At 44.6% G+C, this 22141-nt stretch overlaps 1 protein-coding gene across 1 annotated transcript in view; it reads left to right on the top strand.

Moving 5' to 3' along the window:
- Positions 1-22141, top strand: part of RAI14 (retinoic acid induced 14) — a 139362-nt gene that overhangs the window by 72637 nt on the left and 44584 nt on the right. The window contains exon 3 of the mRNA XM_039248246.1: positions 13513-13643. Within this exon, the coding sequence (XP_039104177.1) occupies positions 13513-13643 (131 nt within the window). The remainder of the gene's footprint in view (positions 1-13512; positions 13644-22141) is intronic.

Raw genomic sequence — 22141 nt, forward strand, 5'->3', positions numbered from 1 at the left:
TTTTATTTATTTATTAATGTTTATTTAGTTTTGAGAGGAAGAGATAGAGACAGAGCATGAACAGGGGAGGGACAGAGAGAGAGGGAGACAGACACAAAACCCAAAGCAGGCTCCAGGCTCTGAGCTTTCAGCAAAGAGCCCTACGTGGGACTCGAACTCATGAACCGAGAGATCATGACCTGAGCTAAAGTCAGATGCTTATGACTGAGCCACCCAGGCGCCCCTCCCTTAATTATCTTCTTTTAAATTAAAGTTTACTTATTTTGAGAGAGAGGGCACACATGCACAGAGAGAGAGAGAATCCCAAACAGGCTCCACACGGACAGTGTCTTGGGCTTGAACTCCAGTAAGATCATAACCTGAGCCAAAATCAAATTCAAATGTGAACATTTATTTTAATGCCTCCAATTAGGAAGACAAATGTTTTATTAGAAACACCAATAGCTAATGTTTCTAAGCTGAAATTTAAAAAATTTAAGGCTATTTGGGGCACCTGGGTGGCTTAGTCAGTTAAGCATCTGACTTCGGCTCAGGTCGTAATCTCATGGTTCGTGAGTTTGAGCTCCGCATCGGGCTCTGTGAGCCTGGAGCCTATTTCAGATTCTGTGTCTCCCTCCCTCTCTCTGCCCCTCACCTACTCACCTTCAGGCTCTCTCTCTCTCTTTCTCAAAAATAAATATGTAAAAAAAAAAATTTAAGACTATTAAAAAATTGCTAGAGGCACCTGGGTGGCTTAGTCGGTTAAGCGTCCAACTTTCCTTTAGGTCATGATCTTGCGGTTCATGGGTTCGAGCCCCGCGTCGGGCTCTGTGCTGACTGCCAGCTCAGAGCCTGGAGCCTGTTTCAGAGTCTGTCACTCCCTCTCTCTCTGACCCTCCCTTGCTCACGCTGTCTCTCTCTCTCTCTCTCTCTCTCTCTCCTAGAAATAAAACATTAAAAACAATTTTTAAAAAAATGCTCATTTTTCTTTTTATAGTGTTCTGCTGGGAACTTATTCAAGAATGACCTTGCTTCACTCCTGCTCTCAAACTTTGATCCAGTACTTTCTATTAACTCGAAATCTGTGGGATCACCTCACCAGTAGGACAGTCTTCTGAACTGACTTGTGAAAAGCCCTAAAGGAAAAGGGTGGGGGTAGAAGTTATTGAAGTACCTCTGATAAACAGTGATTAATGTCAGAACCTCTCTCCTGGTGCTCTGAGTATCTAAACCTATTAGTGCGGCCCAGGAGCTTGGTAAAGAGAACCCAAAGCATCTAGCACGATGACTGGCAAAAGTAGAAACCAAAAAGGTGTTGAACTGAACTGGATTAAATAAAGGCATTGACCGTAGGAATGAAAACAAGGTCGGTGCAAGGGGACCAGGGAGACACCATCAACAGCCGACTGAGCGCAGAGGTGGAGGGAGAGGAGAAGAGAACCAGGGCTTACGGCTGGGGTGACCACACTGCTAATCAAGGCAGGGACATCAAGATGAGAGGCTTTTGGGGAGGAGGGTGCAGGGAGGTTGGTTCAGGCACCTCTCTAGCTGTGGGGCATCTTTTGATTGCCTGCTGGTGCTTAGGGAGTCTTCATGTACAGAAAGGTCTGCATGTTGGTTTCACTGTCTTGCCTAGTTCAGCATTTTAACAGATACAAATTTGGTTTATATCAGGCTGGTTTGTGATCTTTACTGTTGTCAAGGGAGGAATAATTCTGGCTGAACAGAATCACATAGGGAAGTTTTAAAGTTTGCATTCATACTTTTTCAAAGAGACCTGGGTGATTCCGAGGTGCAGCCAAATAGGTATGACGCCTGGGCATGATCAGGGCAATAGGCCACCCTGATCCTCTACTCTGTCACTTAAAGTGCACCTAGACATTTGACTTAAGACTTTACATATGAAATCATTTCATCTGGATACTTCATGTGCAATCTGTCTTGTTCCACTTGGCTAAAGACCAAAGCTCAGGGGTTGTGGCTGCTTATCACACTCAAATACACACCAGAAGTACTTATGGCGTGTGCTTGAATTCTAGCCACAAGTGTCTCCAAGCATGCTGTGTGCGAGGACAGCCTGGCTCAGGCTTTGAGATGATCGTTGCTACATATGTACCTCCCCTTAAGCAATGAATTTTTCTTTCAATAACTCAGATCTCATTTATGTGTGTGTATAGTACATACACACCCACCCACATATACATAAAAATTATATAATTATATAATAAACTATATTAAAATTATAAATGATGGGGTGCCTGGGTGGCTTAGTCGGTTAAGAGTCCGACTTTCGCTTAGGTCATGATCTCGCGGTTTGTGGGTTCCAGCCCCGCGTCGCGCTCTGTGCTGACTGCCAGCTCAGAGCCTGGAGCCTGTTTCAGAGTCTGTGACTCCCTCTCTCTCTGACCCTCCCCTGCTCACGCTGTCTCTCTCTCTCTCCTAGAAATAAAATAAAACATTTAAAAAAATAAATAAAAAATAAAATTATAAACGAGTTTACTGTTCGAGGAAGTTTACTGTTCTATGAATGCACTTGCAAAAGTAAATAATCATGCTTTAAATGCCTCTGTAGGACTGCATATTTCTGTATAATCATGAGTCCGCTTTAGGTGTGGTTCCTGCATTTCATAGGGACTTAGAGCCCAGAGTTCTTCATCTCGGTGCCACCAGTCTTACCTTCTGACCCACGTGGCCCATCACGCTGTGCTCTGTGTTCCGATGTTCCTCAGTGGTGGTGAGCATCCGTGGGAAGCGGGAAGGGTCAGGAGGGGCAAGACTGAAGTAGAAAGGGCCTTGAAGGTCTGGGGTTTGACTTTTGACTCTTCTACTTTCTGGCCTTGTCACTTTGGGTGAAACTTCTATTTTCTGGGCCTCAGTTTCCTTGGCAGTTAAGATAATAATACCTACCCCCTGGAATAGTTTATTTCTGTGGTGGCTTAAAATAATGATGAGATATGTATTCTCTCACCGATCTAGAGGTTGGAAATCTAAAGTCAAGGTGGCAGCAGTGCTGTACTCCCTCCAAAAGCTTAGAGAAGCCTCCTTCCTTGCCTCTTCTGGCCCTTGGCGGTTGCCCCTAGTCCTTGGTTAATGGCAGCAAACTCCAACTTGTGCCTCCTTCATCACATGGCCTTCTCCCCTGTCTCTATGTCTTCATCTCTCTCTCCTTGTAAGGATGCCTTTCACCAGACTTGGGACCCACCCTAACTATGATCGCAACTTGATTATACATGCAAAGACCCTATTTAAAAATAGGGTTGCATTCTGAAGTTCAAGGAGGATATGAGTATTATGAGGGCACTATCCAACCCAGTGTAGGTGAGTATGGTGACTTCATTCAGCTCTTTATGGCACCTGGAAGGGACGAGCACATAGGAGACATCAGCAAATCATAAGAAGGCATTTAGAAGACTTGACCCATTTGTTCTCCAGCATCATGACCCTTTTCTCAGTTGACCGTCACTGCTGTTTGGCCAAGCTGGGTCATTCTCTTCTCACTTTCTCCACTATCATTTGGGGACCTGTAGGCTGTTTCCTGATATTTCTCCAGGAATTTGGTTCACAACCTCAGCTTTTCCTTTTTGCCATCACTCTAATATTCATACAAATGACTCCTCTAACAACCTGCTTCTGATCTCTAGGAATGTGTCCTAGACTTTCTTACCCCTGATCCCACCATCATTTCATATACCTGCTCATTGGCACCTACTATGCTCTTGATCCCAGAATGGCTGCTTTGCCTGTCTTTCCAGGCTCCAGTCATCAAGCTAACCTTCCCTTATTCCCATTCATCCCAGTGCTTCCAGTGAAAAAAATCACACTACCAAATGATCTGCACATGGAGTGTTTCTGTTCTCAGCAGTTGTGAACTCCCTAAGGGCTGAGCTTGCTTCATATCCATCTTTTTATCCCTACACTCCACAGAGCATCCGTCCCCTCCCCTGGCCCAAACACTAAATAAATGAAAGCTTCAACTCCATTGAATTGGTTGGAATTTTTTCTTCCCCCCGAGAGGTAAAGTTGGTTTCACCTATTCCCAGACTGACTTCTGCCCCACCTCTGCTTTTACCTCTTGTTACATGATTTTTAAATGTAATGTTTTAACATTGTTCAGCATAGTCTAAGAAAGAAATTTGGTAAGATTTTGGCAACTTTAAGTACATTTGTAGATTGAGACAAAGACATCAGTAAAGAAGGGTTTAATCAACAGTGGCTCCCAAGAAGTAGGAAGAAAACAAAGCTGTTCAACGAAAGCTCTGAATTGAACCCCCACCATCTGGCAGGCAGTGGGCCAGAGGCCAGGGGTGTAGTGGTGAACAAGACGGATGCTGGCCATATGGCCATTGGCCATATTCTGGAACTCCTAGTCCAGTGGGAGGTCCACAGACCTTTAAAAATACTTCAAAAATACTATTTAATTACAGTGTGTCAAGTGCTATGGAAGAGAAGCATGAGAGAGCCTAACGAGGGGAACTAACCTGGTCCAGGTGGCTAGGGAGAGCAAGATGCAAGGGGAAAAATGAGTAGGGGATCTTGGTGATGTGGGAGGGGCAGTGAGACCAGCCTGTTTCTAGATGGAGGTGTTTATAATTATGTATTATGTCTGTGACACAGAATTTAGCATTTATGTGGAAAGACCTTAGGAATCATGACCCTGTCCATTAAGGGGAAGGTGATGGATGTCAGGGTCAATAGCTGAGACAGTGTAATCTGCACATAGGAATAATCTGAAATAAAGATGTAGGGAGAGAGGAACTCATTTTAAATGAACTTAAGTATGGTTTGAAGTAACTAAGATTATTGGAAAGCCCTTAATGAAACTGCAGAGCTTGTTAAAATGGTCCAATGTTTATTTCATATTGGTAATTTTCTTGGTTTTCCATGGACTCTAAGGCATCTTACTGCTTACTAAATATATCTTGTATTTTTCAATCATTGTGTCTTCTCTCCATTAACCTACATATTAGTCATGGCGAGGTCTAGTTCATTATCTAGTCAAAAAACCTTCCCTGTCTGCCTAGGTGAAAGTTGACCCTCCCTTCTTTTGTGCTGATTCACCACGTGGCTCACTTTACCATTCCACTATCCTGTTTTGTATTGTTGGCACATTTCTCATACTGCTCTTGTTTATATGTACACTATATGGAAAGTTCAGGAAAGACTTTGCCAACTATGTAAAAAGCACCAAGTAAATAGTTGTTGGGTGAATGAATGAATGTAACAGCTATAGGTTTTTCTACATAGTCAACACAGGAAAATATCATTTGGGCCTGAAGCTTGATGGTTTCTTGTCCTCTGTCTTAAAATTTAAAATATATATATATATTTTTTTCTAGATGGTACTAATCTGAAAACTTTCCAGTGAAAACACTGCCTCCTTTGTGTAACTTTCATCTTAGACTTAACCAATTATATTGGCAAAACAGTCTGCACTTCATAAACTAGAGGGAGAAATGCAGCATTTCCAAAGGTAAACTCTTAGACTCCTCCAGATGGCCACTCAAAGCGGATCCTTATGCCAGGAGCTATGCTAATTGGTGATGATTAGGGTTTTAATGTCTTCCCTAAAGAAAGTGAAAGAAACTCTTTGTCTTCCTAGATTGCTCTGTGCTGCTGGATTATTTTGGTTGGGTAGATATATACCAAAATGCAAACCTGCCTACCAGCCAGATGTCTGTGACCAAGTTTCCACTGGTTTTTCAGTTCCCAGTGATTAAACCAAAATAAAAGAAGGTGATGCCATGTCTGGCCAACAGCAGAACGTTGCCAATTGCCAAAGCTCCAGCGTTCATCGTGCAGTTGACATGGTGTCTGCCACCCTTGCAGGGGGCAGACAAGTCTTTCCAAAGGCCAGGCTTCAAGGGAAAACTCTTTAGCGAGTAGTGTCATTTGGAAATGATTTGATGAATAGGAAACGAACAGACCAGCCATTGAAAATCTCATTTGTGATAAATTAGCAGGAATGTTTGGAGCCTACATTGAAGGTAAAGTCTGCCTTTCCCACGTGCTGCCCTTCATAGCTGACACATTACACATGTCTCCGGAGCACAGCATATGGCTTCCTGAACTTGCAAATGTGGCTTCAATGTGCTCTGTTGAAATAGCATCTGTTTAAGCAGTCTCCTGGAAAACTGAGCCGTGTTCAATAAAATAGTTAATTTCATGTCTGTGAATGTTTTCTCCAGAGTCCTTTAAAATGTTATTTTTAGGGGCTATAGTAGAAAGTTTGCAAATTTAAATTTGCAGGAAGGCATTATCTGCCTCTGAAAGGGTAACCGGCCATCAGTCCTAAGTTGTAAATATCAAAAGATTCATAGAGCATGAATCATGAAGAAACAGTGTGGAAGACCTAATTCAATTATAATAGTCACCAGTTTTTGAGTGCTTACTGTGTTCTAAGCCCTTCACGTGCGTTATATTTAATTCTCAGGATAATTTGCAAGGAGGAGAGATCCCTCCCATTTTATAGATAAAGAAATAGTCTCAGAGATGCCCATAACCTGCTCAAGACCACTTAGGTGGGAGGTGGTGAGTTCGAATTTTAAGTCAAAAACTTGAAACTCTGAAGCTAGTCTCTTTTTCTACACAGGAGTGGTTAGCTTACGGATGGACTGGGGAGAGGGGTTTTAGCCAAAGACCCCTGAGAAATTGTATGTGAACTCTTGCATGTTTTTACATTATTCTGAGGAAAGTCCATAACTTTTGCAGATTCTCCAAGGGACCATCTAAAGAAGCCGATTTTGGCACCAGCCTAGCTCCATTTTAGACATGAGGAAATAGTGAGTGAGAGCACAAACTGTCCAGAGGCACTTGGTGCACTGTTGATTTGACCAGAAAGTGAACCACGGTCTTCTTTCTAAACTCTGTACATATGTGTGTAATAAATTACATATGGAGAAAAGTGCACAAAACAAGAATGTAGCATTTAACAAGGAACCTCTGTGGAGCCACTAACCAGGTCATGAACTAGAGCACGGGACCCTGAAGTACTCCCAGGTGTCCCTCCCTCATCAAATGGCACATCCTTGCTCCCAACCACTTTCCTGACTTTTAGGGTAGCCTTGTCCTTGCTTTTCTTCATGGTTTTACCATCCGGGCTTGCATCCCTCAACAGTAGGGATCCATCTTCCCCGTGTTCATCTTCATATACATGGCGACAGGCTTTGCTCTTCTGTGTCTTGTTCTCTCAGCAGTATTGTTGTTAGTCTCCTTGTTGCATGCAGTTCTAGTTCATTCCGTTGGTTGATGCTTATGCTGTAATTTATCTTCTGTTATTGGATATTTGATTAGTTTTGCCTATTCTGAGCAATGCTTTTGTCAACATTCTCAATCACCCGCAGCCCCCCAGGAAAGCATAATATGGATTAAACTTTTGTTGAAAACAAAATACCTAGTACTACCAGGACAGAGGCAAGAATCTTTCTCCTTTCTCACCTCCTTCCCTTACTGCTGTGTGGGGTAGCCTTTGCATATGTTCCACTTGTCCCCAAACTTGGAATAAGACTCAAAGAGCACACTTGAACCTGAGTCCAGGATGCTGCCAGATCACTAAGAGTAGAGTCTCCAGGATAAGGCATGGGCACCTGCACCGTTAACATGTACCAGGTGATTCTTGGGACTGGGAGACGCTGGATTCCTGCCAATGAAATGATAAGACCTGGCTCCGTAGTTATAAGGAGATTCAGAAAAAGTGTACACATAATTAAAATACTGGAAGATTGGCCTACGAAAATTTAAGGGAGTAGAAAAGTTAAGGGAGTTGGATTTATTAGCCTATAAAAAATGGAAACATGATTAAATAGTTATTTGCAAAAAAATGAAAGTTTTATAATTGAAAAAAAAGTTTTCTAAGTTAAGAGAGAGTTAGGTTGATCAGAAGGAGGAAAGTCCTGCTAAAACCAACAACAGAACCAGCATTTGCTACGCACTGCAGGGGTGAGAAATAAAGTCAGAGCCTTCAGGGAGCCGAAGGCCGGGAAACAAAACAGGCACACACCGCGCTCTGGAACAAAAGCCAGGACACAGTATTTCATCAAGTCTAGACTGTGGGCTTCAGTCAGAGGAGTAGGCGGCCCTTAGGGACACTGTGGAGGAGAGAAGCAGAGAGAGGTCACCATGAAAAAGTTGATGAGCCTGCAGGGCTTGAGGTAGGCTTTAGAAGGAAGCATTTTCATAGGCAGTTGGATGACAGAACAGTCTAAAGCAGTGGCATCCGGTGCAGTTTATTGAGATTCCCCAGGAAAAGTACATATTTTATATCACCACCCAGGACACACATACATAATCAAAAGCTTTATAAAACATTGAACTTTATTAAATAAGATGCATCTGATGTTTGCCTCCCCACCCCATTCATTGTTTTAAATGTCGTATTAACCTGCTTATAGGTGGAAAATCCCATTCTGAGGGGACCAGGAACCCAGTGTGGAGGCAGAGCTAAGCTGCCCTACAGAGGAAATGCCAGTTAGAGGAGGGGATTTCCATGGGAGGGGGTGAGGGGCTGGGATGTTGTTTGTGTGGCAGTGGTCTCCAGAAGGCTTCCCCAATTCCAGAGTCTGAGTGGATTACTTTGGGTTGTTATGGCAAAATTTCACACTTCACCTATCACATGGTCTACTTTTTACACAAAACACTGTGGGCACCACATGGCTTTCTTTATGCCCACAACCAATTCTCCAGCTCTTCCAGCACCAACTAGGTGTCCAGTGATGCAGTTCAGTTCTGACACCAATGGTCTGGAGGTAACATGGATCCCACAGTGAAGGACTCAGTCCACAAAACGGCTCCCACTTCAGACGCCGTCTGCAAGTCCTGGGCCAACCGCATACCTGACCAGCTAGCTGTAAAGTCGGAGTCCGAGGGTGGAGGTTCCCACAGCCCGCTCCTCGGGTTTGATAATTTGCAAGAGTGGCTCACAGAACTCAGTTCTTACTATTATAAGTTTATTATGAAAGATTACGAATCACGAACAGCCAAATGGAAGGAATGCACAGGGCAAAGTAGGGGACGTGTGTACGGGTGCGTCCGGGGAAAGCCTCTCCTCTCTCCAGCATCATCCTCCCAGCACCTCCATGTGTTCGTCAACCTGGAAGCTTCCTGAACCCTATGGTTTCAGGGTGGTTTAGGGCTTTTTATGGAGGTTCCATTATGTAGGCATGGTGGATTGACTCAGTCTCTAATCCCTCTCCCTTCCCTGGAGGTAGGGGTGGGGCTGGGGCTGAAATTTTTCTTTTTTTAAAAGATTTTTTAATGTTTTTTTTTAGAATTTATTTCTGATAGAGTGTGAGCAGGGGAGGGTCAGAGAGACAGGGAGATACAGAATCTGAAACAGCCTCCAGGCTCTGAACTAGCTGTCAGCACAGAGCCCGATGTGGGACTCGAACCCACGAACCGAACTGTGAGATCATGACCTGAGCTTAACCCACTGAGCCACCCAGGCGCCCCTGGGGCCGAAATTTCTAACCCTCTAATTTACATGGTTGATTCCCCTGGCAACCAGCCCCCATCGTGAAGCTACCTGCTGGGGCCGGGGGTTGGGGGGGAGGTGATGTCATGTCATTAACATAAACTCATGAAGGGGAGTTTATTATGAATAACAAAAGACAGTCTTCACCCCTATCACTCAGGAAATTCATGGATTTTAGAAGTTCTAGTGCTAGGAATCAGGGACAAGGACCAAGTCTATAATTCTTACATCACAATATCACAACTTATTTATCTGATCAGCCCTACTGTTGGACAGTATATTGGCCCAGGTAACTTTAAGATTCCTTTTGGTGCTTGGTTTCAATTTAGTACCACTCAGCAGAGGGATAGAGGCGGGTGAGAAGAATTTGCTCCTAGATTCTCAAGAGCAATGACTTTATTAAACATCTGTTTTATTTCATTTTGCAGATGGCCATGGAATCTTTGGTATGGAATGTAGTGCCGGGTAGAATGGTTGTCTAGGAGAAAATACAAGGGCTATCTCCATGGGCAAGTATAGGAGAGGAAAGCAATAGCACCTTGAATACCATGCTTTCTGGAAGAAACCTGGTATGACCTGTTGTGCATATCAGAACTACCCATAGTATAACTAGCTGGCTGGCCTGGGACTAGAGAGCTCTGTCACATTAGCATCCCCTCCTTAGAGGACTGGCCAGCAGTCTGGGTAATGTGTTTTCAGAATCTGGATTCCTGGCTTAGAGGACAAATTAGGATACCTCTTGACTCCACTTTTAGCATAACTTGTGTGAGAATTTTAAGAGTAAACTCTCACTTTCTATCCTCATTTCCCAACCAATGATCTACTTTCTCCCCTAGTTTCTTCCTCAGGTGTGCCCCTATCTTCCCCATGTGTTCTGAACTGGTCTCTTGGCTCAGACTCTAAGGCCATATGTACATAGTGCCCATCTGTTTCCTGCCTGCTGCTGACTAGGAATCCCGTCTGCAGCATATACAGGTTGAATGGGGGTATAGGTTATTTATTAAATCTTTGTGTGTGTAGCCTTGTTCTCTTTGCCTTATCTGTTCTAACAGAAAAGTAACTTCTGGGCGGCACTGAAGAGAAACTAGATAAAAGGGAAGAATTTTAGACCTCAATGTGCCATTGACCTTGTCCTTCAGAGGGTGGGGGAGAGGGGATGTTTCTTGCTGTGTCCTATAGAAGTTGAACTCCCTAAATATCCACATGTAACTAATTTTAGGGAACCCCTACAACTAGGTTTTTCTCTACCCAAGAGTTGAGTGCCTTTGTGGCACTGAAAAGGAAAATCCTTTCATGTGGCTTTTCTTTGCTTAAGTACTTTCGATCATATCCTCTGAGGTTTAATATCCTTTTGATCTTCTCCAGTTTTAATTAGGGAAGGATTTAAAGACAACACTAACAATGTAGCTTTGGGATAATGTAGATGGGAATCATTGGTCCTGAATGTACTTTATACATTTTTTGTTTTGTTTTAGCTTGTAAAATGCTGTCTGGGGGAAATAAACCTAAGTCTGCTTCTTGGTGATTGCTATATTTTGCTCTTAAGTAAAGCTTCCTATCCTACCACCAAATGCTTCTGCCTCGGGTGGTATATTTACTGTGTATTGTGTTCTTCTGCAGTAGGGAACCTGATTTGTCTTTGAACATAAACCTAATGCCATCTTTGTGAGGGTATTGATAGTTGTAGAAGTTGTAGTTATAGATAGTTGAAGTTGGATGACATTGGCTTAGGCACATGCTTACCTTGTTAAAAATATTTACAGAGCCATCATGTAGAGCTACACCATTCTATATGATAGCCACTAGCTACTGGCACTTGAAGTCTAAAATTAAGGTTAAAAACTCAGCTCCTCAGGCAAACCATGAGAGACTCTTGAATGCTGAGAACAGACTGAGGACTGATGGGGGTGGGGGGGAGATGGGCATGGAGGAGGGCACTTGTGGGAATGAGCACTGGGTGTTATATGGAAACCAACTTGACAATAAACTATTTGTAAAAAATAAAAAACAAAACACTGATATGATGAATATATTTAAAAAAAAAAAAAAAAAAAAGTCAGCTCCTGAGTCACACAAGCCACATTTTCAGTGCTCAGTAGCCAGATGTGGTTAATATGATATTAACCCTTTGGGCCAGATAATTCTTTACTGGAAATGGGGGGGGGGAGCTGTCCTATGCATTGTATAATGTTTAGCAGCAACACCCCTGGTCCCGCCTACTGGATACCACTAGCGCCTCATCACAAGAATCAAAAATGTCTGCAGAGATTGCCAGATGTCCCCTGAGGAACAAATGATCCCTGATTGAGGGTAACTTGCCTGTTTGTCCAGTGCAGATGTAAACTATTTCTATCTTAAAAAGATAGCACTGTTCTAGAATAATCTCTAGCCAAATTTGGTTGGGAGGCATTTTATAGATTATGTATTTTGAGCTTTAGAGGAAAAATGACAGTAGTCGTCTGGTCCAAAATCTTGAACAACTGAGGCCCTGAGAGGTTTTGGGTGACTTGAGGTCTATAGCATGGAAGTATCAATCTAGAGTTCTGGAATTCTAGTTCATGCAGCCTAGCCGACAGACTTCTGATTTTTATTTAAACCTAGCTCCTCATTCCTGTGTTCTTGCACTCTGTGGTGGCTGTTGGGGAGGAGAGAGCACTGAGAAGTGGGAGTGGCCCAGTCTTGAGACTCTCAGAGAAGTAAATTCCTTACCTAAACCCTGTACACGTCTATTTTACCCCTCCATGGCTTTGGCTTTCTCTCAGGCCCTACCTCTATGCGAGGATGGAGGGGTGCCTAGGACATCTTGTGGCTCTACCCTTGCTGTATCAGAAGGTGGAGCCCCATTGGGTTTCCCAGTTCCATCAGTGCAGAGAGATTGGGAACATGCTCCTTGGGCCATGGAAGACTAGTCCTGTAAAATTCTCTCTCGTTAACTGTTAAATTTCCAGGGTCTCCTCTGTCTGCCTGTATGCAGTGGTCCATGGCAAAGCCTTTAAAATGAAATGCCTGGAGGTTGTTATCTTCAGAGGCCACAGGAAGCAGAGAAACTATAGAGCTGAATGTAGAAAGTTTGGGGGAGGGAGAAGGAATCTCTTCAAGGGTCTTGGTATCCATAGCAGCAGGGGCCAGAAAGTAGGTTTAGGTGGGAGAGGTGTGGAGGGCAGGCCGGCCCACAGAGTGACCCAGGGGCTTTGATGTGCCTCAGGGATGTTTTGTCCCTGCATTACACCTTTCTGTGACTCTTCTTCAGTCACTGATTTTATTCTTTCACTCCTCTGCTCCAAAGCCTTCAGTGGCTCACTGTTACCTTTTCACGTGTGAAACTTATTGGTCTTATACTCAAGGCCCATTTGCGCTTACATGGAGATCTTCTGTTTTCCTTTGTAAGAGTGGAAACCAGCTTTTATGCACATGAAAGCTTTCCTGTTACTGTGGTTTGTAGAATTAATTCTGTTGAGGTTGGGGGTTAGCAGTGGGGGAGGCTTGGCTCAAAGCTGTTTGATGTCCAGTAGCTTGCTCAGGAAGAAGTTTTGTTTCTGATGAAACTTTGTAGAGTCCGTAGCCTGGACAACTACTTAAAATCATTACACAGCTCAAGTCTCTGGGCCCAGTGACCAACAGTGAACGCGGATAAAGTTTTGTACGTAAATAAACCATCGAGTAACCTTGAGCTGTTGGCCAGTTTGGGTGTCTACACTGCAGGCCCAGTGAGCTGTGGACCAGGTCAAAGGCCAGTATTCTGAGGAGCCAGCTGTCAGAGTTTAGCCAGCAACAAGCTAATGTGTAAACTGGCCTCAAGGCCTTTTTAAGCTGCTTCATTTTCCCAGCGTCAGTGAAGAGAGGGGACTTTAGTTCAGAGTTTGCCGGCCAGCTGCCGTCTCATTGAACTGTTGATGTTTTCGTTTGGGAAGCCGGTCTTCCTGAGTGTCTCCACGGTGAAGGGGAAGGTATCCGATCTGGGGGCAGGTTTTGATTTCAGTGACTGGATGACCGGGGTGGGTCCCGCCGGTCAGCATGGCTGCGGCCTCTGTCATTCACTAATTCTGCATCTCCCCTTTGCTCCACAGACCAACGAGTGGAACAAGAATGATGACCGGCTGCTACAGGCCGTGGAGAATGGAGATGCGGAAAAGGTGGCCTCCCTGTTGGGCAAGAAGGGAGCCACTGCCACCAAGCAGGACAGTGAGGGCAAGACCGCGTAAGCTAAAAAGATCGGTTTCTAACCGTAGCAGTTCTGGGTTCTCAGTATTCTCTGGAAGCCTGGGGATCCATAGGGGAACTTCGCAAGTGTGGGTAAGGGGTCTTTGTGAAACTCCGCCACCCCTCCTACCCCGCCATGTCAAAATATGGAAGAGGCTATTTTAATTCGGTTCCTATCTCCCCAAGTGTCAAGTTACACATTGGGCTTTACCGTGGATGGCTAGATTTGTTTCAGGTACAACTGGAGGCAGTACCAGAGAAGAAATAGCGTGAAGATTGCAACTCACTGACAGGTAGAAAAGGAGTTCTATCCTACATTAGAAGCAGCATGAGAGAGGGTGTTTTTTTATTTAAACCCTCAAACCTTACTATTTACGTTATTATTTCTTTTAAAACCCCTTCCTTAATGTAGATCAATAATTACATGAGTACTGTGAATTTTGCATAATTTGCCATTTGTGGTAATCTTGCCCACCATAATTAAAATTACATATTTAATGTTTAAGAGTGTGTGTGTGTGTGTGTGTGTGTGTGTGTGTGTGTGTGTGTGTTTATTTGTATCTATCCTTACTCTGGTCATATTGTAGAGAGATCATTGATTTTATAGCTAAATAGACTTCTAATCTGGACCTAATCTAATCACTTATGGATTGTGTGGCCTTTTTTTTTTTTAAGTTGATTTATTTATTTTGAGAGAATGAGAGAGACAGAGAGAGTAGGGAAGGAGGAGAGAGAGAGAGAGAGAGAGAGAGAGAGAGAGAGAGAGAATATCCCAAGCAGTGTCTGTGCTCCTTGCATGGACCCCAGCATGGGGCTTGATCTCATGAACCATGAGATCATGACCTGAGCCGGAATCAAGAGTCAGACACTTGGAGCACCTGGATGGCTCAGTCAGTTAAGCATCCAGCTTCAGCTCAGGTCATTCTCTCAGAGTCCATGAGTTCGAGCCCCACATCAGGCTCTATGCTGACAACTCAGAGCCTGGAGCCTGCCTCAGATTGTGTCTCCCTTTCTCTACTCTTCCCCTGCTCATACTCTATCTCTGTCTCTCTGTCTCTCTCTCAAAAATAAACATTAAAAAAAATTTTTTTTAAAAAGATGCTTAACTGACTGAGCCACCCAGCTGCCCCAAATTGTGTCATCTTTCAATCTTAATTTATTAAATTTAAATTGGAGATGATGGTATTTAACCCCTAGGGTAGTTATGAATATAAAACAAGGTACCAAGTTGGGTTGGGTACCTCCAGAAGCAAGTTCTGAGACAATGATTTGAGTGTAAGTAGTTTCCATAGCCAGTGATCCCCGGAGCACACAGGGAAGGACTGAAACCTACATGGTGTGTTATTGACAGGTTACTGCTGTGGGCAGCTGGAACCAGCCCTTCCGAAGACCTGGGACTCTCTTGAGACTCAGAGCAGGGGTTGGCCAACTGTGGCCCGCAGTCTGTCTTTGTAAATAAAGTTTTATTGGGATGCAGTGAAATCCATTTATTTAGCATTGCCTGTGGCTGCTTCTGTACTGCAGAGGCAGATTGGAGCAGTTAAGACAAAGTTTCTGGTGCCCAAATCCTAACATTAACTCTCTGGCCCCTTGCAGAGCTAGTTATCCTACCCAAGGGGTAAGGAAACTGGGGTGTGTGTTACCAATCACTTGTTCCTCCAAGGTTGAGTGCTGGTCCTAGGGCCCATAATGCTCATGGGCAGAACAAGCTCAAGAGGTTATGAAAGGGGCACCTGTAGCTTTATACACCATATGTGAAGAGCTAGCAGTGGCCACAGTAGGTACTGATGAAGCCTGTTCCCTTTCCTTCTTATCCTGGATGAGTGGTTCTCAATCCTGGCAACTCCTACATTAGAATCACATGGGGTACTTTTTTTTTTTTAATGTTTGTTTATTCTTGAGAGAGAGAGTGTCTGAGCTGGGGAAGGGCAGAGAGAGGGGGACACAGAATCTGAAGCAAGCTCCAGGCACTGCTGCCAGCACAGAGTCTGATGTGGGGCTCGAACTCACTAACTGTGAGCTCATGACCTGAGCCAAAGTCGGATGCCTAACCGACTGAGCCACCCACGCACCCCACTGGGGCACTTTAAAAAAAATATATTGTTCCCATGTCCACCCCACATGTTTGGAAACATTTTGTGGAGAGGTCCAGGAATCAATATTTTTAAAAGTATCCCATGAAGGTTTCACCGGAGAGAACAATCATCTAGAAACTAGGTGGGGTCTGGATTGAAGGATAGATAGAAGAAAAGGCAGACTTTCAGAAGATTGAGCAGCACATTTGAACAAATTTTTGTCAATGACATTGTCCTGGAAGCCACTGAATCCCGTAGCACGGACCCCAGTTCTGTCATTTGAGGAGCCACACGACAGCATACAGACCTGTGCTCTCTCTGGGCAGCAGGCTGGTTGGTCTGCGGGGGGATGCGGGGGGAGCGGGGAGGTGTTCTCACTCAGATTAGGCTCCGGTCTTCTAGGAGTTGGGCTTGTCCTCTCTGCCAAAGCCCCAGCCTGTGCTCCCCACCGTCAGCCTCAGTTTGACTTTCCACCTTTGCAGAGGCCTGTCTCCCAGGTGTGGAGCACAGGGCCATATCCCTGCGGCTTCTCACTTGGTAATCAGGACTCCTAATAGCAAGCGGACTTTACTTGTTGGCTACTGTTTTGTTGAGCAAGCTGCTTACTCAACGTTCTAAAACTTTTGGTTCTCAATCCTCTTGCACTCCAGATTGGAATTTCCTTGACTAAAGGGACTGTCTCTTTGTAACTCCTCGCTGTACTTACGTCATCTACCCACCACTGTTCCGCTTGTACGTATGTACTCACAAAATACTTGTCCAATGAGTTAGTTACCCTTTTCCCAGGATGCCCCATTTGGAGTCAGTGCTTTCAAAGCCCCAGTGGCAGAAGTCATAGTGTTAAAGCTGTCCTGAGATTTTTGGTGGTAGGCTGCTGCTTGTCCCCCCCTACAGCTTTCTGGGCTCCTGCTGCTCCCAGCTCAGCTCTGCAGGCGCCTGCACAAGGCAGCCTGTGATAGCCATCCCAGAGAGCGGGCACACAGGCTTCTGATAGCTTTGTCTAAGACCGCACTCACTAACAAGAAGATAGAAAATTTAGGTTAGCAGCTTAGCCACAATTGTGATCACCTTCATAGATTTGCGGCTTTTGGGGCAGAGTGGCAGTTAAGCACCTGACTCTTGATTTCTGCTCATGTCATGATCTCATTGTTCACAAGTTCAAGCCCAGCGTGGAGCTCAGAGCTGACAGTGCAGAGCCTGCTTGGGATTCTCTCTCTTTCTCTGTCTACCCCTCCTCCACTTCTCTCTCTCTCTCTCAAAAATAAATAAACATTAAAAAATAATTTGTACCTTTTGCTAGTAAGACATTTATCACATGTAGGGTAGATGGCCAGGCAGTTAATTTATCTCTTTTTTATTGTGGGAAAATATACATAACATAAACTGTACCACTTTAACCATTTGAAAGTATGGATTTCATTAAGTACACTCATAATGTTGGGCAGGCATTTGTCATTTAGTCCCAGAAGTCTTTCATCCAAAAGGAAACCCTGTACTCTGTAAGCAGTGACACACCTCAGCCTCCCACCACCGCCCTGGCAAACGCTCATCTGATTTCTGTCTCTTCTGTCTCTGAATTTGCCTGGTCTGGGTATTTCATGTAAATGGCATCATGCTTTTGGGGTGTGTGTGTGTGAGTGAGTGAGTGAGTGAGTGTGTGTGTGTGTGTGTGTGTGTGTGTGTTTCCAGAGTGTAGTTTTCACGGTTCATCCTGCTGTAGCCCGGGTCAGCACGTCAGCCTTCTCTTCTGTGGGAACTTTTCCTGTCCCATTCTTCCCACGTGCATTGGTTTGGTAGTCTGCCACGCCGGTAATGACCTACGAGAGGTTCTGGGTCCATGCCAGACCAGCGTCGGGGGTCCCCTCTACCGAAGCCCTTGGCTCCTCTGGCACCTTGGAGGTTGCCAAGCCAGCATTTGTTTGTGGACGTGTGTGGAGCGATTTGCAGTGTCTCTAAAGGGTGAGGCCGGGTCACACACTTGGAAGTCAGGTACCTGACTCTACTTGGTCTCATTCTCTGCCGACTCGTTTAGGTTTACTCTTTGAGTTTTACGCCTCCCTGTCCAAATTCGGCTGGAGACCTCTTCCTAGCGAGCTTTTGCAATAACCCATTTTGTAATTTTGTTCAGTGATGCACGATGCTTCCCTACTGCCTGACCACCTGGAGTCCTGGTCTGGGCTTTCAAGGCCCTCTCACCGGCCCTGCCAATACTTCACCGAACGTTCTCTTGCCCGTGCCTTCCACTGGTGCTGGGGCTGTGGGCTCCTTGCCCTCCCCTCATGTTTGCCCAGGTTCTGTATCCAGTTCAGAATGCTTCCTCTGTGATGTTCTCCGTCATTTTAAAATTTTCCTTCTCTTTGAAATGCTGGAATCTTGGGGCACCTGGATGGCTCAGTCGGTCAAGCATCCGACTTCAGCTCAGGTCATGATCTCACAGTTCGTGGGTTCGAGCCCCGCATCAGGCTCTGTGCCTGACAGCTAGCTCAGAGCCTGCACCCTCCCCTGCTCATGCTATCTCTCAGAAATAAATAAAACATTAAAAAATTTTTGAAAAAAATGAAATACTGGAATCTTGATTTATAACTTGGTACATTTTATTGTACTGAAAGAATAAAGTCAGAAAAGTCTCTACTACTTAAAAAAAACTTTGCTTTCTGAAAGAAAGACTTGAATCCCTTACAACACAGTATGCTCCCTGAAGACCAGGACCATGTGATTTTTGTTGTTGTGTTGGTCTCTCCCATAGTTTCCAGCATAGAAGATAGGCATTCACTCAGTATTTGTGGATGTGACTTTTCGGCATGAAGAAAACACTCTTTTTGTTAATGATATCTCATGGGTAAATTAATTAGGACCAGATTAAGTTGGGGTTCAAGAAGAAAAGGGCCATCCTGGTGAACGTCACAACCTGTCATTTCTCTTCTCCCAAATTCCAGTACAATTTAAGTAAATACTCAGCCTTTACTACCTAGAGAACCAGATGACCCAGAAAATCCCAAGAATGAAGTGGCAAAGGCAGCCAGCCATCTTGGCGGACATTCTCCAGAAGCCTCTATAACCCAAGGTCAATAACCAGAAGGGCGGTTTGGTTGTTCTTCAGACTTTCAGTTTCTTTCTGGCATATTTCCTTTAGGGAAAGATAAGAAACTTTGTCTGAAAATTTTCCCCTTCTAAAACTAATCAAAGAGGGGTTAAAAAAAAAAAAAAGCAATTGAAGGACTGGAATTCATTTAGGAACAAGTAAGAGAAGGGTGCTGTCTTGGGTCAGAAGAGAACAAAATAGAGCAAGGCACAGAGTTAGAGCTACAGCCTGTGTTTATGAAGGCTTGGCTTCCCTCGACCCATCCGTTCACTTTCCCTGGTGGAGGTAAGGACGTGGGAGGATCTCATTGCTCTAAAACCTCTTGCCATGGAACAGTCTAATTGTTTCAAGATGTTTCCCCCTACTTTTAGATGTGCATTTAATTAACATTACGTATGTTTGTCTTAGGAACAACCAGACTAAATAAAATCACTGTTGGGACGATAGTATTTGAAGAAATACCACCCAGGCATGTGTGTGTAGACACACACACACACACACACACACACACACACACAGTCTGCATACATAGCCCACTTTTCAGATACCTGATCTTTTAGGTTTTGAAAGCAAAAACTTGTGCAAGTATCTTGAGATGAGTCTGTGGAGCTTAAATGTAAAATAAGGGAGGTAGTCCTTGAATTCTGCAAATCCGGACAGTAAGGGGCTTCTCTGCCTTCTGGCTGGTTGCACTCCTTTCCTGTTTCCTCAAAGCAGAGATATAGCCATTCAGTCTTAGAAATCAAGTCCTGCCACCTGGGCCATGTTTTCCAGATCTCACGTAGAGCTGCCACGTTAGTTTACCTACAACTGCTACATACTTCATGTGTAATCACTGCCTCCTTCCCGGCAGAATCACCTGCATCTTTCCTAAAACTTGCTGGTATTTGACAGAGGGATAAACTGAATGGTAGAATTGCTGTGTTGCATATCCACTTTACTTTTCATCATGTAGATTTTTGAAGATGAAAAAACCTCTGTCCTACCTTGCAAATATGCCCAGATGTTTGTTTAATTAATCTGCCAGTGGGGAGGTACTCCCTTCCCTGCATCTGAAATATTCCAGAGATTGCCTGGGTGGCTCAGTCGGTTAAGCATCTGACTCTTTGGCTCAGGTCATGAGCCCCACATCAGGCTCTGTGCTGACATTGTGGAGCCTGCTTGGGATTCTCTCTCTCTTCCTCTCTCTTGGCCCCTCCTGCGTGCTTGTTCGCTCTCTCTCTCTCTCTCTCAAAATAAATAAACTTAAAAATAATAATAATAAAACATTAAAAAATGTTCTAGACTCTTGTAAGCATATACAGAAGTAGGAGGAGGAAATATGGTCTTTGCCTACAAAATGCATGGCATCTAGTGGAGAATAATTAAGTGCTGATATATAAAATACTAACTGGGAGGGTTTCACGATAGAGGGAGATGGTGAATCACTGGAGTAGCCAAGAAACGCTTCCTGCCTGAGGTGTGATGTAGGATGGCCTTGAAAAGTGAATGAGGGTGGGGTGGGTAAGGGGGGTGAGGACAGTATAGCTCTTGATCACAGCATGAATAGACCAGCAGGGACACCATAGTTATTGTTTCCTTCCCTTTGTCCATGAACTTATTGTGGCTTCAGTTCAGGGCCCCACTTGACACTAGGTCTGTGGTTCTTAACCCAACTCCCATTATGGTCACCTGGACAGCTTTGAAAAACGCTGGTGTCACACTCAGAGACATCTATGTAGGTGGTGGCCAGCGCAGTGTGGGTAAGGGGTTTTTAAAAGCACTCAGGTAATTCGAATGGCCCGCCAAACTGAGAACTCCTGTGTTAGATGGTCTGCAGTGAGACACCAGGGTCCTTGGCCCATGACGTCCCAACGGGCTTTACCCAGTGCTAGGTTCCACGTGGGCTGAGGAAGGCCCGGTGATTCCCCCACCCACCCTGACCCCAGCAAACACACATGTACATATATGTATCCATAATGCTGGTGCACAAACTAAAATGGCAAATTTGGGCTTAAAATGAAGTAACATAATAACACAGGGGTTTTAAAGAGAAACAGTGTTGTACTTTAAAGCTGAACAGACCTTAGTGCAAAATTGTGGTTTAGAAGGAAGACTTGAGGGCCGCCTTTGTGGCTCAGTCAGTTAAGCATCTGACCCTTGATTTCGGCTCAGGTTATGATCTCACGGTTTGGTCCGTTAGATCAAGCCCCCGGTCCGGCTCTGTGTTGGGGAGCCTGCTTGGGATTTTCTCTCTCTCTCTCTCCTTCTCTCCCTCCCTCTCCCTCTCTCTCTCTCTCTCTCTCTCTCAAAATAAATAAACTTAAAAAGGAGGACGACTCGAAACCACAGGAGTGCAAATTGATGAGAATAGATTTGGAAATTAAGAGCTACGTTGATACAGGCACCTGGCTGGCTCAGAAGGTGGAGCATGCGACTTGATCTCAGAGACATGAGTTCAAGCCCCGTGTTGGGTATAGAGATTACTTAAAGATAAATCTTTTTTTTAATTTTTAAAAAAAAATCTTTACTTTTTTGAGAAAGAGAGCACACACAAGTGGGGGAGAGGCAGAAAGAGAGGGAGACACAGAATCCAAAGTAGCCTCCAGTCTCTGAGCTGTCAGCACAGAGCCCGACACGGGGCTCGAACTCACAAACTGCGAGTTCATGATCCAAGTCATGGACCCTGGACGCTCAACTGACTGAGCCACCCAGGTGCCCCTAAAATAAAATCTTTAAAAAGAGTTACATTGATAAAATATTGGTGGGATCACAGGATTTTTTTATTTTAAAACTATTCAGAGCTAGGTTAAGTACTTTGAGAATGAAGGACTTCAGGCACTCAAATAAGTCACTGTTGCTCAGGCTTAAAGCTGAGCTTTGCCCTTCCCTCTAGTTCTCTGGCCATGTCCTCTACCGGCTGCACCAACCCCCACGTGCAGAGGTCAGGAGAGCCTGGGAAATGCGGTTCTCTGTGATAGAGAGCAGAGCAGGGGTGGAAGGGCATGGATCTTGACTCCTGCAGTGACCTCCACCCACTCTCACCCCACAAGTGAGGGCACCTAGAGCAGGAGGTTCTCACACTGATAGCAGCCAGGCAGCTGAAGGGTTGAGGCATGTGCCTGTCCTCTGGAAACACTCCTGCTTTCTCACCTGGGGCCCCGAAATGCGTGCTTTCCAAAATTCCACCACCAACACCCATCCACTGGGTTTTGGTACCGTTCCAGACCCAGTTCGCCGTATCTTCTCTGAGCCTTTCCCAGTTTCCAAAGTGGCTTACCTTGCTCTTGCCTCTATTAAACCCCTGGGGATTTGATGTGTCTGGTTATTTATGTACTTATCTCATTCCTGATACTGGAC

This window comes from Hyaena hyaena, unplaced genomic scaffold (genome assembly GCF_003009895.1).
Source record: "Hyaena hyaena isolate Hyena2069 unplaced genomic scaffold, ASM300989v1 scaffold_310, whole genome shotgun sequence".
NCBI classification, from domain to species: Eukaryota; Metazoa; Chordata; class Mammalia; order Carnivora; family Hyaenidae; genus Hyaena; species Hyaena hyaena.